General features: G+C 34.1%; 1 protein-coding gene and 2 long non-coding RNA genes across 3 annotated transcripts; 2 read left to right on the forward strand and 1 right to left on the reverse strand.

The window, feature by feature from the left end:
* Positions 1-329: 329 nt before the first annotated feature.
* On the reverse strand, positions 330-6,045 carry LOC108197150 (probable polygalacturonase). Its single transcript, XM_017364665.2, has 5 exons — positions 5,368-6,045; positions 3,473-3,593; positions 1,855-2,103; positions 1,240-1,393; positions 330-1,048 (listed from the first exon to the last, which is right to left on the reverse strand). Exons 1-5 carry the CDS (start codon positions 5,800-5,802, stop codon positions 523-525), a joined length of 1,485 nt encoding a protein of 494 aa, XP_017220154.1. The 5' UTR covers positions 5,803-6,045; the 3' UTR covers positions 330-522.
* A 3,162-nt stretch (positions 6,046-9,207) lies between these two features.
* LOC135148261 (uncharacterized) lies at positions 9,208-10,902 on the forward strand. Its single transcript, XR_010286229.1, has 2 exons — positions 9,208-10,291; positions 10,562-10,902. It is a non-coding gene; the product is annotated as an uncharacterized LOC135148261 (long non-coding RNA).
* A 4,679-nt stretch (positions 10,903-15,581) lies between these two features.
* On the forward strand, positions 15,582-17,269 carry LOC135148258 (uncharacterized). The gene is made up of 2 exons (XR_010286224.1): positions 15,582-16,658; positions 16,929-17,269. It is a non-coding gene; the product is annotated as an uncharacterized LOC135148258 (long non-coding RNA).
* Positions 17,270-17,794: the final 525 nt, after the last annotated feature.

Consider the following 17,794-nt stretch of genomic DNA (forward strand, 5'->3'; position numbering starts at 1 on the left):
GTTTGATGAACACTCCTAGAAAATGCTTAATCCGATTTTAAAACATTAAAGCTCCAACAGACTTGTACCGTAGAATTTTAAACGCACTCGAAAATTATGTCCAGGTACTGTTAATGAATTAATTGGGGCTTAAAAACAGGCAGAAAAGCAGTAATTCATATCACATGTTTAAGGCAAATGTAATGCACCCCACTTATAACGTGGGTTGCTTGCACTGCCTTAGTGCCTTTCACGCAAACACTTGCTTTTTTTCCTCAGAGGATGCACGAATTTATCAAATAGTAGCTGTTTTAACTTTCTGCTTATCATACATAATTAACTCAAGGACAACCTGAAAATTGTTTTGCCATCAATAATGTGTTGTAATCAGAGTGGATGTCTATATACAATCTGTGAGATGAATTACAGAGTAAATGAAGAAAATTTGACTAACTAAACAATACAAACAACATGAGCATTGCTGACAATCTTTTCTTTCAAACAACAGGAGCATTGAATAACTAAAATATATGTCGACAACTCTCAGAAATCATAATCTATATCCGACGCATTTTGGAATGCGGACTTTGTGACAAGCTGTTCATGCTCATCGTATAAATCAAGGTTTTCGCAAGGAGCAGGGTAAACGGATCCTATAACTCGACCTTCGACATAAGCACACTGGAATATATGCTTCTTCTTGTATGTGATTCCTACTGACATATCCCGGAAAGTGACGTTTCTAACAGGAATGTCGCTGCTTCCATGTATCCGAACAGGAACGCGGACTCCCTCACCGTGGATACAAGTGTAACTTATATCTTGAAGCACTGGGACAGCCTTGGGGTCAAAATCTCCGTTCGGGTGTTCATTGTAATCTGTCTTGATGACTATTCCAACTCGGACATTCTCAAATGTTAGATTTCGATATGTAATATCTTTGACATATCCTCCTCTTCCAGCAGCTGTCTTGATCCGAACAGCGCGTCTTGAATCCCAAATAAGGACATTCTCCACTGTGACGTTTGACACTCCACCAGACATCTCACTGCCTATTGATATGCCAGCACTGTTATAGTTCAGCCAACATAGGTGATTGCTCTATTAGAAGACATGAATATGATGGAGCACGCTACTCATTGGATAACCATTGAGAATATAAGAAACTCTTTAAGGCACATTTTGCCTTCTGATCACTTCTCAGCAATAAACAGAAAGGGTATGCACAAAGAAGAGAATGAAGTGGATACAAGTTTTTACCTGACCATAGAGCGAACAACAAGGTTTCGAATATGAATGTTCTTCGAAGGACGTCCATATGAGATCCCATATTGATCCCAACCACTCTTTATTGCAATGGCATCATCCCCTACACTTATGTAAGAGTCCTCGATCAACATATCTTCACATGAATCTGTTCTGACCATGAAAACAGAAAGCTAGCATTTAGCAACTAGAGAAATGTTCCATCAATACGATACGCAGACATGAAAATTAAACACTAAATCGTGTGTGTGCAGGGGTAAGAATATACAAAAGGTTCTAGAACGATTTTCAGAAAAGGTCTCCATTCTGTGATTTCACATATACGATATCAATTGACGTACACTTTGTTAGCCTTCACAATGGGTTCCTCGGCTTCCAACAACTATCTTAGCACTTGCAAAATAATAAATTATGTTCTTTGTGTATATATATTAATACAGGGAACCTTGAAAAGTTAATCACCGCAAGTACAACAGGTTGTTTGAATACAAACTTTATAAACAACACTAGTAAACAAGTGATCGTTGCAAAATCAGCTAATTCTCAACGAGATCATAGTAGCTAATTAACATTTTAAAACATTACAACATACCCACAGAAAATACTTACCAGGATCTATACCATCCGTGTTTGGTGCTTCAGATATGGGAGCCAAAATAGTCATATCCCTAATTGTAATATTCTTGCAGTCATATGGATGGAGTGTCCAAAAGGGAGAATCACGCAAAGTTATGTTAGATATCAGAATGTCACTTGACCACATGATTTGCACAAGCGGGCCTCTAGTGTAGTTTAAAAGTTTTCGTCTATATTTCTTCCACCATGCTTGACCCTGTCCATTAATGGTACCATTATGCCCTGTTATTAACAGTACGATGGACTTTATCAGAACCTTAATTCCATTACATCCATGTCAGCTGATCAATTATTGCATGATCATCTCATACTACCAAACACGATCACGTTCCAAAAGGGCAGAAATATACAGCCACATGTATACATAGTGCCTCTACATACATGTATATATATACATAAACAAATAAACAGAGGCCTTAAACTAACACTAGTAGAATGTCTTAAGTAAATCTCATTCGCGCGAGTTCCAATTTGTGGACTTAGTTAATTGCCCAATGGCACTATGAGGAACACCGTCACAAGTCGGTGTCAAACCTTTTAATCAAACAACTAAAAATATTTCCAAAAGATGTCTTCAAGATGAAAGCATGTGCACAATGAAATCTCATTCTTGTAGATAATTGGTCTTTACTTGTAACTTTAAAATGCAGCAAATATAAGAAACAGTAAACTATATTTTGCAAATTTGGTTTAGTGATCAATGATCAGATATCACTACCTCAGATGAGTTTTAAGGGAGCACAACATATACATGTGCTGGCTTAATTAAAATTATCTTATACCCCGGCGATGCTCGAATCACTTATTAACTTTATTCTTTATAATGTAACTTTGATAAGATATTTGATTAAAGATATGTTAATTAGCCATGATTTTGGGGCTAGATCCCCCTACAACGACCTTATCTTGTAAATAAGTTACCCTTTATGCTTATATGCATATGATATTATTTGTTGTGGCTCCGACACACCTAAACAGACATATCGAGTGTATTCCACTCATAAGTGGGGATGATCAGATCCCACACACCACGAACCTCCTGCTAACTAAAGTTTGTAATATTTTTCCATTCTTCCTTTTAACATCCTTTCTTCCAGCCTTTAATTTTGTTGACAATCTTTTAAATATTTCTCCTTTAACCCAACAGAGCGTGATACTCTATCTTTTTGGAAGGAATTGAATGCAAGTTTAGTAGACTTGTATATATGACTAAACTTTCTTAATTCCATGCCAGAAGTCTAAAGAGCTAATATCACCCACAACACAAATGAATGCTCATAAGTCATACCTTCCAATGACTAGTATCTTTCACCAGTCTAATCATGTAATATTTACACATCCAAAATTTTATTCAGTCTGGCCTCTTTAATATTTTTCCTATTATCATTCCAGTCCCACCTCCACTCTGTTATCAAAGTCAAACCAACAAAAAATTTCTATTTTAAAAACCAACAAACATTACACTTAATTACTCTATCACAAATGTGGTTTAACTATATGCTGCAAATGTGGTTTTACAAGCTAACAAAGCTATCAACATATACTCTATCACAAGCCAGTCTTTTACAGAGAAAAAAAAAACAATGCTAACCTGTAATCACAATATCTCTGAGATTTTGACCATGTATCAGACTTCCATATCGGGGACCAGGATGTTCGCGTCCGCATCCATATGAGGGCAGTGGAGGCATTAGAGGCCAGTACTTCTCATCCTATATCAAAGATAGAGTAAAGAAAGCTATATTACAGAGCAATACATTAAAGTACAAGCTTGATATGCAGTTCATCCCAACAATATGGAATATAAATGCATGTGACGAGTCATTACAAACAAAAAAGAAATATTATATGTATACATACAAAATTTTCTTCGATCAATGGTCCATCTGATCAACTTACATACAAAATATTGCATCTATGACAACTTAAAATATTACCCAACTAATTATTGGAATACAAGACAAATAAGAAACTTAGTTAGACTTCATCAAAATATTTGCTTTTAATTAGAATATTCTTCTTCTGCACAACTGGTTTCAGTACAGGCAAAATAACAACTAGTTAACTAAGCTAACCTAATCATTTTGTATTCAGCTGTCAAAACTAAAATGTTACCATTTTAACACTCATCTTTAGATATCTGATTATATAATTGACATAAAATGGAGAAAATATAGTAGTTAGAAAAAGAAATTAGGAGCCATGATTTTTCTTCAAAACTTAGAATACCTTGAAGTTAGAGTTAAGCTGAATTCAAAACAAGCTCCCTACGGTGTCATCAAATAATTAGATACATTAAATTGACGGATGTCAATTGCACCCAGGTCGAACATTACGTTCAACACAACACAACTCAAGTGATACCTTCACATTACCAATTAACTAGCTGCAAATACTTTGTGAGTATACACCAAATGACACTAAAAGCTAAGTTGAATTCATGTAGGCAGTAGGACAAATAAGGAAGGAGTAGCTGATTGCATTAGTGGAGGCTTTACACAAATGAAATGATAGCTATCAAAAGATATATATCAATTGTGGCTAGTGAAGGCAGATGTAAAAAATCAATTTATGCTATTAAATCTTCAAGCTCTTTTAGTATTATAATTTAAATCAATGTTCTGCAATTTCCATATATTAGCCATTTATACCAATACCATAATCAGTTGCTCCCAAAGGCAGACAGCCATAAATTTATAATACGAAATGGTAAGTGGTGTACATCAGAGCAACTTTCTCAAAACATTAACAATGGAGAAAAATTCTAAACCCACTGTGATCTAAAGATCCTAAAAGGCAACTTGACTCCAGTATATATCAATACTCTTCAAAAGATTTAAAGACATCGTTGGCACCAATAATCTTCCCTTTCAATGCATGGTAACACAGCTTAGAAGTTAGAATGCGCTATAACAAGCCTGTAAACAGTTTAACATACAAGCTTTTTTTTGCTTGTAACTTACAATGTTTGCAATCTGTTTTTCAATGTTACTAAATTGTTTATTCAGTGTTGTTACTTGTGAGAAGCACACTTACTCGTATGCATAATCGCACTTCGTGGATCGGTGCAAGATTTCCTAGCCCAAGGCAGTGATTGTTTTGGTGAGATTCATTTTGACCAAAAACCACCCGTAGAATCACAAAATTCGTAAATTTATGCTTAAAGGTTAGAACTTAAACCTGAACTAACATATGTTCGGGACATGACACACTGTTATAGTTTTAACCATTATAAGCATCAACTTATTTTCAAGTGTGAGTGCTATATAAGATACATATAAAAATTATTTTCACTAGATCCCATCTTGGCGAAAAATCGCTCATTTAATCTTTGCTTAGCTAGTGCCTTTATATTTGACCCTTGCCACTTCACAAAAACTAATCCAAACATCCTCTATGTATTCAACTGCACATAAATTAAATAACACAAATTTCATAATCAAGTAAGCAAGTTCAATCTTCAACATCCGAAAGAAGGGTACTCACATCAATGCCAAGAATAACAGCACCCTCAGCAAGAAACAAAGTCATATGACTAGTAAGATTAAACGGCGCCGTTAACCATTTCCCAGCTGGCACATTAAGCTGCCCACCACCCTTCTTCCCAAGTTTCGAAATCGCAAACACAGCCCTCTCAAATGCCTCTGTATTCAAACTAACCCCATCACCAACCCCACCAAAATCCGTCAAATTAAACACCACTGGCCTCAATTTAGGCATCTCTCTCATTCTATCCAGTTTCCGAAAAATCGAAAACTGATCAACAAAATTATTCTGCCATACAAACACAGAGGAGAATGCTATGATCCACAGGACAGTGAAGAGTGTTCTGTGAGATGTGAAAAATGTTGTGACCCGTTTGCGGAATTCGGGTCGGGTATGATGGAGGGGCGTCGGGGATGTTAGGTTTTCGACCATCATTTTAAAATTGGAGATATGGGTTGTTCAAGATTTGGAATGGAGAGATGGATATGAGATTGAATTGAATTGTTTTGAGGGGATCATATATATCTTTAAAATTAGGGTTTGGTCAGATTAGATATAGAGGTTGAAGTGGCAATGTCAGAAATGGTGAGTGTTAGAATCAGTTGAAGGGAGAGTTGGAGTACAGTGGAAGGGAAGGTGAGTGAATGAAAATACTTAAAATTGATTGCAAAGGGGATTATTCTGTTTTTTTTTTTAACTTAATTATACACACAATCAGTCAGTCACACTCACACACCATCATTTCAAAGAACAATTTTTGTTCTCTTTGTATGTTTGAGTTTTTTTTAAACTTTACTTTCAAACCAGTTGAGAAGCCTTTCGGCCTATAAAAATTATAGTAATTATTCAAAATTATTATTTATAAAATAAAATAAATTTAATATTATAAACATCGTGATTCAAAACTAATATTAATATTTAAGATTAAAAAATTGGATTATAATTCATGAGTGAAAAAATAAAAATAAATTTATACATATAATTTATTGATTTAAAGTACACGAATCTTAATTTAAGTTTTGGATTTTTTGAAAAGTAATCATGTTCTTCATTAAGAGAATCTCCAAAAGCCTTTTAATTGGGCCCTAAATATAATATAAAAAATATGACTTTTAGCAATTTAGTACAAAGTTTAGAGCATGAACTCCAACAATGCTCTCAATATTTTTTCTCTATATCATAGTTTATTTGTAATGACCCGGATTTTTAAAAATATTTTTATTAGTATTAAAAGTGATTTTTCTTTAAAGAAGGGAATAAGATTTAATATTTTATTCCAGTTTAATGAGTTTTCAAAGTTTTATATTTAAACCCGGGTTATTGTGTTATTTATAAATAATGGTATTTTCAAAACTTATTTTCAAATATTGTTTTGAAAATTCTGTATGAATATTCTGTGAATATACGTGTTATGTGATTAAGTGGTGTTGGTGGAATTGATTGTTAATTAGTTGTGGTTAATAACGGATATTATATGATTAATACATGAATTTTTGTGAATATTGTACTATCTGGTTTATTTAATTGACCGCTCATATGTGCTCGGATTTGAGATATTTCAATTTCTATATGATCAGGATAAAATGTAGTTTATTTGGATATTTTGAATCGATTTATGGAATGTTAGATTATTTTATAATCGATTTACAGATTTAATTGCGTATATTTGTATTTATTTATTAATTATTTGATCTTTTTGGAAACCGTCCACTCGTGACGGAGCAACGATTTTATTTCCGGAAGTTTCGAGAAAACTCACCTTTAGCTTAATTTGAATATTCCGGACATTTTTCGTGTTTTGACTTTTTCGATCCGGAGTACGGTTTTCCCCGGAGTCGGTCCGGCGGAGTTTTCCGGGTATTGTAATTGTTGATAATTATCCAGTTTGTCTCGATAAACGTGAAACGAGATATTTTATTCATCCTTATCTTGTAATAATTGCAATGGGACCCGCAGACCAATAATTGAGTTAAAAAGCCCCGTTTTGATGATTATCTCGAAAACCGGTACCAATTGGACCCCGCTTTATTAATATAAAGCTATTAAATACGTATTTTCATGTCATAAACGATCCAAAGGGGTACCAATTATTTGTAAATATAAATAGACTTTTCTATAGCTGATTTTCACCGTAGAAATCATTTTCACCAGTTTCTTTTCACAAATACCGAGAGAAACTGAGCGGTGTTCTTCGTGTTCTTCATAATCAAACGAGGATTTGAAGGTGTTATTGGAATCCGATGGAGGCGTATGAATAGTCAAAACGAAGCTCTCGACGCGTAGAATATAGTATAATCAATCATAACACTGCAGATTCAGCAGGTGATTTTACATGTTTTTTACAAAATTCGAATTATTATGATTTAAATAGTGGATTTTTGCAAACGTGTTTGTTTGATTGTTTTGATGATTCCATGTTGTAGTACATGTTTTTCTCGTCGTTTTGGTATATTATATGTTGAATTTTGAGTCCAGGATCATATAGAAAAAGGGGTTTGATTATCGAAGCTTGTTCTTGAATGTTCTTGGGAGATTATGAATATTTTCAATTGAAAATTGGGCGTTTCTTCCTTACTGATTCTGGGTAGAAATTGAAGCTACTGGAACGTTCAGGAGGATGAGGGGATGGTGTACGTGTGATCAGATGTGGTGTGGAGTGCCGGGAAGTCGGCCGCCGGAGTTTCGAAAGAAACTCGCCTCCGGCGAGTTTAACGTTAAAATTCCGGCGAACTCCCACGGTTTTTGGCGTTTTCGAGTGCATGTACAAGTTCTTGGCAGTGGTTAGGATGATTCTGGAGATTCTGGGAGGCAGTGGTGGCCTCTGTGGCCGTCTCCGACGAGTTGGGGTGGCGGCGACGGCAAATTGCCGTTTGTACCCCCAACTTTTGGAGATGGTGACTTTGAGTCACCCGGGTTTTCATTCTTTCAAAACAAACCCTGATAGTTTCAGTTTTTACAAATTAGACCCTGTGACAAAGTTTTAAAATCTTACAGAATAAACCTTTTCATTTTGAAAATGTTTTTAATTATTTTGATTTTCAAAAATAGTTTTTAATTATTTCTTTATTTAAAAATAAATCTAATTTGATTTATTAATTAATTTTAATTAGTAATTAATTATTTTAATTGGTCAATTAATTTAAATATTAATTGATTAATTATTTTAATTAATTATTAATTGATTTTAATTGATTAATTAATTGGATTTAATTATTCTTTTTGATTTAAAAATTCTGAAAAATAGTTTCGAGCTTTAAAATATTTTTCCAAATTATTTCCAAGGCTCGATAATTGTTTATAAATGATTTCAAGTCCAATTTCAAGTATTTGGGACTTGATTATTTATTCGAAAAGTGATTCTTTTATCGATTTTAATTCCGAAAAATGTGTGAAAATTCTGGAAAATTCCCGAAAAATCATTTTTAACCCAAGACTTGATTTAATATCAATTGGGATGAGAAACCTTGTGTGTTGTGTGTTGTCTGCCATTGGTTGGACGTGTTATGTGCCGATAGGAGAGTGAGAAAACTGTTTTGGTCATAACTTTTGATCCGTAAGTCGGAATCAAGTGAAACGAAAGAGAGAGGAAAGCTTATAAAGCCTAGTTTAATATAATGAGATAGTATGATCGAGTTTAGAATGTGGTTATATGTTATGTAATATGCAATATGTGTCAATATGTGACTTATTTGCTATAAATTGATGATTACGTGATATACGTGCTTATTCATGATAAATGATTTATATGACTGATATTGGATAAGAACATATGGATTATAAGAATTGGAATTGATTGATGGGTTTTTGAACAAAATAGGATAACAGGTGGATAGTCTTATACATAGACGAGACGCTGTCAAGTTATCGATTGGATTTATATGATAATTGATTTGTGATATGTTATGTGAAAGATGACTTGACTATATGATAGAGTCAAAGCATGATTATGTGTTAAGTGATATCTGATAGGTTTAAAGGGTTATATAAGTGGGTATCGATGTACGTGAGATGTATATGCGATCGATTGTTTAGTGATTATAGTGTTATCTTATTCTCGTAAAGGATTTGGACGAGACGTGTATGCCCGAAGACGTTCAGAAAGTCACGTGGTGTTACAAAGCGAATAAGGGATGAATCGAGTAAGCGAAGCGAAGTGGCGAATAGAGTATAGCTAGAGATGGTCTAGAGATTACGAGATGCATTGATTGTGAAAGTTGAAAGATGAGATAGAGATGTGAGACTGGAGTCAGATTTAAGGCAAGTATCCTGCACCCTGCTTTTGGATATATTGCAAATATTCTGATTCATTCTTTTGATGTGTTGCAAGTATCCTAAACCTTTCTCTTGGATATATTGCAAATATTCTGATCCAATCATTTGGTATATGTTTCAAGTATTCATACCTTTCTTTTCAATGTTCAAAAGTGCGAGTATTCTGACCCATTCTTTCTAATCTTCAAGTTTCTAAAGAATTTCCGTTTTACAAATTAATTCGAAGTTCAGATTGTCATTGAAGCATGTGTTGCTCAGTGATAGTTAGAGCTTTGAATGAATTGGGATCTTCTTGATTATTCAACCTGCCATTGTCATGCTGGTTTAGCAGGCTAAATTCAGTTGCTTAGCCGATAATGGAGGATACTGAATAGTTGAGGATTTCCTGAACTGTGATTTATGAAATGATGGATCATCATTTATGAATAGATTATTATCAAAGTTTGATTTGGAATTATTCTGTTGTTGATGATGATTATGATGATGTTCAGTTGATTTACATTGGCTTCTTGAATTGAATTAGAGAATTGGATTATTGTTTTTATAAAATTATGTGGACCAAATGAGTGGTCAGACCAGATTCGTGGTCATGTTAGGCCAATGAGTGCCTTGGATCCAGTGATAGAGCATGGCGGGGCCTGCTCGGGGTTAGGTATGACTGATCAGCATCCTAACCTTGGTTTTTAATTAAAATGTGATAGTCCAATTCAATAATTCTTTGGAAAGATTGAATTTCTCAGTTTAAATGCTGCAAGGTATTGTAAATCATTCTATACAATACCATGAACTCATGAACTCAGGTTGAATCCTCTTATATCTTGAACTCGTGATCTTCTGTTATATCATTTCAGAACTATCATTATTTATTATTACTTGATGAGCATTGTTGCTCACCCTTGCTATTCCTTTCTAACCATTTCAGAAAGGCTTAAAGATGAGATGATTGATTGAGATTGTGAATAAGGCTAATGCTAGGCGAGGAGACAGAGTTGAGAATCCAGTGGTCGAGGAGTGTTCAGGAAAGTTGATGAGGTTGGTGCAAGCTAGAGTTGAGCTATGGAAATTCAGATGTAAGTCATAGCTGGAATAGATTGGCGGTGATTCTTCTTATCGAAGATGATCTGATTTGGTAAGAGATGTTGTGTAATAATAGTGGTTGATTCTAATTTCAATACTGTAACCTGGAAGCGATCCTGTTGGTTTGGGGGTGAAGATGTTCTCTTTTAAATCTTTTATTTAACGTCTTTCAAATCTTTTATTAAATGTTTTCAAGTTTTAAATTATTTGGATTCATTATCTTTTAAAAAAAAAATAAAAAAATACAGGATTTCAAAAGTGTTTAAAAATGGGTTTTTATGTGGTGACGTCAGAATCCAGACCCCCGGATTCTCGGACCGTCACAGTTGGTATCAGAGCAACAGGTTACAAGTTATTGAAATTTGAATATAGATTATAGTCTTAAGTTTTCTAGAGAAGAATGTGGGTGACCTCGTATAGAGGTATTGTGAGACTATTTAGAAATAGTCTAGAGATGTGATAGAGGTATAGAATCTGGTTAGACGATCAAGTTGAGTGTATAGGTTTAGAGAGATTTTGATTCTTAAGTCTAGACACTTGGATTTCTAGTATGTTGACTAATTGAGATGATGAATTGCGTGAAAGGTCAAGATTAGACCTAGATAGAAGAGTTTGATAGTGAATGATTGAGTTGAGAATGGTGAAAATGCAGAGTTCAGAGTATTCTGACTATACTGCATAGTTGAAAATGGTCTATTGTATTGATTTGGATGCATGGTTCATAGTATGTTGACCATGTCAGATATTTGGAAGAGATATATGGTGTTAGTGAGATATGAAGAGTTACTGTAAGATATGAGTTGTCTTGGATTAGAAGAAGAGATTTGTAGATAGAGGTTGATAGATGAGAAGTGCATGATAGAGAGTAAGTGAAGTTGAGTCAGGTTATTAGAAGTGATATTTGCGAGTAAGTTAGAACGTTAATTCTCGACGATGATGTTTTAAGTTAAGCGAGACAAGGTGGGCCCATAACCCACAGGGCGACAAGTCAGAAAATAGAAGATACGCTACGTGTTGTGCTATGGACTTCAAAGGCAACTGGATGAAACATGAGAACGTGAACTACTTGGGCCAGACTTATTATGAACTATAACGTCTACGATGACATCTTACGAGGCTATTACGAGTCAACATCGATCGATTATCGAGAACGTTGAAAAGAAGACATATATCGAACAATGATTTATTGAAGCAGAGCGAAAATCTGAGAAGACCTTGGCAATACCTCTCTTCAACTAAGATTCTTTTGTATTGTTTTTCTCATCAGTGAGATATTATCATGATATCTTTTCTACAAAAGTTTTGATAAATGAGATCTTTAATTTCTCAAATTCTAAGATGACATTGATATTGATTATTGGTATGAGTTGGAAAGCAAAGATGTGTGACAAAGGCGTGTTTATTAAGAGACAGTGGAATCCCTTGATATTCTTTCATATTCTTTGATATCCCTTAATATTTGTTGATATTCTTTGACACTCTTTGATATTCCTTGATATCTTTTCAATATTTCTTAATATATTCCTCGATAATCCTTAACATTCTTTGATGCTCCTTGAGATTTCTTGGATTCTTTCCATCTGATTGGGATGAACAACCCTATGTATAGGGGACACAAGGTATACCTATCTGTGTGATAGGAGTTGGATGGGACGCCATCACTTGTGTGTGTTGTGATTACAAGAAGGTTAACAACCTTTAGTAGTGTCTAATATGGACACGCAACATTAAGTTCAATTGATCTTATTGATCTCCCAGTCACTTTTATATTCCAATGTGACCTATCTTGAAAACATCTTGTTCCTCCAAATTTTCCCAAAGATTGATTCTTGGGAAATGAATTTTGTAATTGTGAAAGTTTGATTTTCCTATTTCTTTGAAGTCAAAGGTATGCCAAGATTGATCAAAAGGCGGATGACGATATGATATTACGAAGTGTGTACGTTTTAGTTTTCTTCGGGGGATTCCGAGGACGGAATCCTTATAAGGGGGGTAGAATGTAATATCCCATATTATTAAAATTAGATGTGATTATTATAAATCTATTTGTCTAAATATTATTGTTGGCTTTAGTTGAAAAGCGAATTGATTATGTGAATAGTTTTATATGATTATACTTGTTCTGTGGATTAATATGGATTTTACAGATTATGCGTCCTCCTTCTTTCTCTGATTCCGAGGACGGAATCCCTGTAAGGAGGGTAGATTGTAATGACCCGGATTTTTAAAAATATTTTTATTAGTATTAAAAGTGATTTTTCTTTAAAGAAGGGAATAAGATTTAATATTTTATTCCAGTTTAATGAGTTTTCAAAGTTTTATATTTAAACCCGGGTTATTGTGTTATTTATAAATAATGGTATTTTCAAAACTTATTTTCAAATATTGTTTTGAAAATTCTGTATGAATATTCTGTGAATATACGTGTTATGTGATTAAGTGGTGTTGGTGGAATTGATTGTTAATTAGTTGTGGTTAATAACGGATATTATATGATTAATACATGAATTTTTGTGAATATTGTACTATCTGGTTTATTTAATTGACCGCTCATATGTGCTCGGATTTGAGATATTTCAATTTCTATATGATCAGGATAAAATGTAGTTTATTTGGATATTTTGTATCGATTTATGGAATGTTAGATTATTTTATAATCGATTTACAGATTTAATTGCGTATATTTGTATTTATTTATTAATTATTTGATCTTTTTGGAAACCGTCCACTCGTGACGGAGCAACGATTTTATTTCCGGAAGTTTCGAGAAAACTCACCTTTAGCTTAATTTGAATATTCCGGACATTTTTCGTGTTTTGACTTTTTCGATCCGGAGTACGGTTTTCCCCGGAGTCGGTCCGGCGGAGTTTTCCGGGTATTGTAATTGTTGATAATTATCCAGTTTGTCTCGATAAACGTGAAACGAGATATTTTATTCATCCTTATCTTGTAATAATTGCAATGGGACCCGCAGACCAATAATTGAGTTAAAAAGCCCCGTTTTGATGATTATCTCGAAAACCGGTACCAATTGGACCCCGCTTTATTAATATAAAGCTATTAAATACGTATTTTCATGTCATAAACGATCCAAAGGGGTACCAATTATTTGTAAATATAAATAGACTTTTCTATAGCTGATTTTCACCGTAGAAATCATTTTCACCAGTTTCTTTTCACAAATACCGAGAGAAACTGAGCGGTGTTCTTCGTGTTCTTCATAATCAAACGAGGATTTGAAGGTGTTATTGGAATCCGATGGAGGCGTATGAATAGTCAAAACGAAGCTCTCGACGCGTAGAATATAGTATAATCAATCATAACACTGCAGATTCAGCAGGTGATTTTACATGTTTTTTACAAAATTCGAATTATTATGATTTAAATAGTGGATTTTTGCAAACGTGTTTGTTTGATTGTTTTGATGATTCCATGTTGTAGTACATGTTTTTCTCGTCGTTTTGGTATATTATATGTTGAATTTTGAGTCCAGGATCATATAGAAAAAGGGGTTTGATTATCGAAGCTTGTTCTTGAATGTTCTTGGGAGATTATGAATATTTTCAATTGAAAATTGGGCGTTTCTTCCTTACTGATTCTGGGTAGAAATTGAAGCTACTGGAACGTTCAGGAGGATGAGGGGATGGTGTACGTGTGATCAGATGTGGTGTGGAGTGCCGGGAAGTCGGCCGCCGGAGTTTCGAAAGAAACTCGCCTCCGGCGAGTTTAACGTTAAAATTCCGGCGAACTCCCACGGTTTTTGGCGTTTTCGAGTGCATGTACAAGTTCTTGGCAGTGGTTAGGATGATTCTGGAGATTCTGGGAGGCAGTGGTGGCCTCTGTGGCCGTCTCCGACGAGTTGGGGTGGCGGCGACGGCAAATTGCCGTTTGTACCCCCAACTTTTGGAGATGGTGACTTTGAGTCACCCGGGTTTTCATTCTTTCAAAACAAACCCTGATAGTTTCAGTTTTTACAAATTAGACCCTGTGACAAAGTTTTAAAATCTTACAGAATAAACCTTTTCATTTTGAAAATGTTTTTAATTATTTTGATTTTCAAAAATAGTTTTTAATTATTTCTTTATTTAAAAATAAATCTAATTTGATTTATTAATTAATTTTAATTAGTAATTAATTATTTTAATTGGTCAATTAATTTAAATATTAATTGATTAATTATTTTAATTAATTATTAATTGATTTTAATTGATTAATTAATTGGATTTAATTATTCTTTTTGATTTAAAAATTCTGAAAAATAGTTTCGAGCTTTAAAATATTTTTCCAAATTATTTCCAAGGCTCGATAATTGTTTATAAATGATTTCAAGTCCAATTTCAAGTATTTGGGACTTGATTATTTATTCGAAAAGTGATTCTTTTATCGATTTTAATTCCGAAAAATGTGTGAAAATTCTGGAAAATTCCCGAAAAATCATTTTTAACCCAAGACTTGATTTAATATCAATTGGGATGAGAAACCTTGTGTGTTGTGTGTTGTCTGCCATTGGTTGGACGTGTTATGTGCCGATAGGAGAGTGAGAAAACTGTTTTGGTCATAACTTTTGATCCGTAAGTCGGAATCAAGTGAAACGAAAGAGAGAGGAAAGCTTATAAAGCCTAGTTTAATATAATGAGATAGTATGATCGAGTTTAGAATGTGGTTATATGTTATGTAATATGCAATATGTGTCAATATGTGACTTATTTGCTATAAATTGATGATTACGTGATATACGTGCTTATTCATGATAAATGATTTATATGACTGATATTGGATAAGAACATATGGATTATAAGAATTGGAATTGATTGATGGGTTGTTGAACAAAATAGGATAACAGGTGGATAGTCTTATACATAGACGAGACGCTGTCAAGTTATCGATTGGATTTATATGATAATTGATTTGTGATATGTTATGTGAAAGATGACTTGACTATATGATAGAGTCAAAGCATGATTATGTGTTAAGTGATATCTGATAGGTTTAAAGGGTTATATAAGTGGGTATCGATGTACGTGAGATGTATATGCGATCGATTGTTTAGTGATTATAGTGTTATCTTATTCTCGTAAAGGATTTGGACGAGACGTGTATGCCCGAAGACGTTCCAAAAGTCACGTGGTGTTACAAAGCGAATAAGGGATGAATCGAGTAAGCGAAGCGAAGTGGCGAATAGAGTATAGCTAGAGATGGTCTAGAGATTACGAGATGCATTGATTGTGAAAGTTGAAAGATGAGATAGAGATGTGAGACTGGAGTCAGATTTAAGGCAAGTATCCTGCACCCTGCTTTTGGATATATTGCAAATATTCTGATTCATTCTTTTGATGTGTTGCAAGTATCCTAAACCTTTCTCTTGGATATATTGCAAATATTCTGATCCATTCATTTGGTATATGTTTCAAGTATTCATACCTTTCTTTTCAATGTTCAAAAGTGCGAGTATTCTGACCCATTCTTTCTAATCTTCAAGTTTCTAAAGAATTTCCGTTTTACAAATTAATTCGAAGTTCAGATTGTCATTGAAGCATGTGTTGCTCAGTGATAGTTAGAGCTTTGAATGAATTGGGATCTTCTTGATTATTCAACCTGCCATTGTCATGCTGGTTTAGCAGGCTAAATTCAGTTGCTTAGCCGATAATGGAGGATACTGAATAGTTGAGGATTTCCTGAACTGTGATTTATGAAATGATGGATCATCATTTATGAATAGATTATTATCAAAGTTTGATTTGGAATTATTCTGTTGTTGATGATGATTATGATGATGTTCAGTTGATTTACATTGGCTTCTTGAATTGAATTAGAGAATTGGATTATTGTTTTTATAAAATTATGTGGACCAAATGAGTGGTCAGACCAGATTCGTGGTCATGTTAGGCCAATGAGTGCCTTGGATCCAGTGATAGAGCATGGCGGGGCCTGCTCGGGGTTAGGTATGACTGATCAGCATCCTAACCTTGGTTTTTAATTAAAATGTGATAGTCCAATTCAATAATTCTTTGGAAAGATTGAATTTCTCAGTTTAAATGCTGCAAGGTATTGTAAATCATTCTATACAATACCATGAACTCATGAACTCAGGTTGAATCCTCTTATATCTTGAACTCGTGATCTTCTGTTATATCATTTCAGAACTATCATTATTTATTATTACTTGCTGAGCATTGTTGCTCACCCTTGCTATTCCTTTCTAACCATTTCAGAAAGGCTTAAAGATGAGATGATTGATTGAGATTGTGAATAAGGCTAATGCTAGGCGAGGAGACAGAGTTGAGAATCCAGTGGTCGAGGAGTGTTCAGGAAAGTTGATGAGGTTGGTGCAAGCTAGAGTTGAGCTATGGAAATTCAGATGTAAGTCATAGCTGGAATAGATTGGCGGTGATTCTTCTTATCGAAGATGATCTGATTTGGTAAGAGATGTTGTGTAATAATAGTGGTTGATTCTAATTTCAATACTGTAACCTGGAAGCGATCCTGTTGGTTTGGGGGTGAAGATGTTCTCTTTTAAATCTTTTATTTAACGTCTTTCAAATCTTTTATTAAATGTTTTCAAGTTTTAAATTATTTGGATTCATTATCTTTTAAAAAAAAAAAAAATACAGGATTTCAAAAGTGTTTAAAAATGGGTTTTTATGTGGTGACGTCAGAATCCAGACCCCCGGATTCTCGGACCGTCACATTATTCATATTGGGCTCCACTGTAACAAAGATCCAAATTCAAAAGTGGGAATGAATTGAAGGGGAATTTTTTGATAGAAATAAGTTAAGAGCTATGTGGTGACTCTTAACTTTGAGAAAAGGGGAGAGAGAAATAAGAGGCTTTTAAAGCAACTCCAATGAGGGTGCCAAAAAGAGGTAAAGTGCCATATGTCATGATGTGACATGACACTCTTGTTGGCTTTTCATTGGAGTGGAAGGAGTGCCAAACAAAGTTGCCAACTTTTGACACCCTCCTAAAATAGAAAAAAAATGTATATATCACCCTAAAAGTGTATATATCACCCTAAAAAATATATAGTTCCTTATCTTATTATACTTATACTTGTTTAAATATGTGGCAACTTTGGTT

The sequence above is a fragment of the Daucus carota genome, chromosome 8, assembly GCF_001625215.2.
Source record: "Daucus carota subsp. sativus chromosome 8, DH1 v3.0, whole genome shotgun sequence".
In the NCBI taxonomy this organism is placed as follows: Eukaryota; Viridiplantae; Streptophyta; class Magnoliopsida; order Apiales; family Apiaceae; genus Daucus; species Daucus carota.

Coding starts and splice junctions, on each gene's coding strand:
- LOC108197150 (XM_017364665.2), bottom strand. CDS start 5,802: ATGATGGTCGAAAACCTAACATCCCCGACGCCCCTCCATCATACCCGA. Junction 3,594..5,367: donor CTGTTATTCTTGGCATTGAT/GTGAGTACCCTT, acceptor TCTTTGATATAG/GATGAGAAGTACTGGCCTCT. Junction 1,394..1,854: donor CACGGATGGTATAGATCCTG/GTAAGTATTTTC, acceptor TGGTCAGAACAG/ATTCATGTGAAGATATGTTG.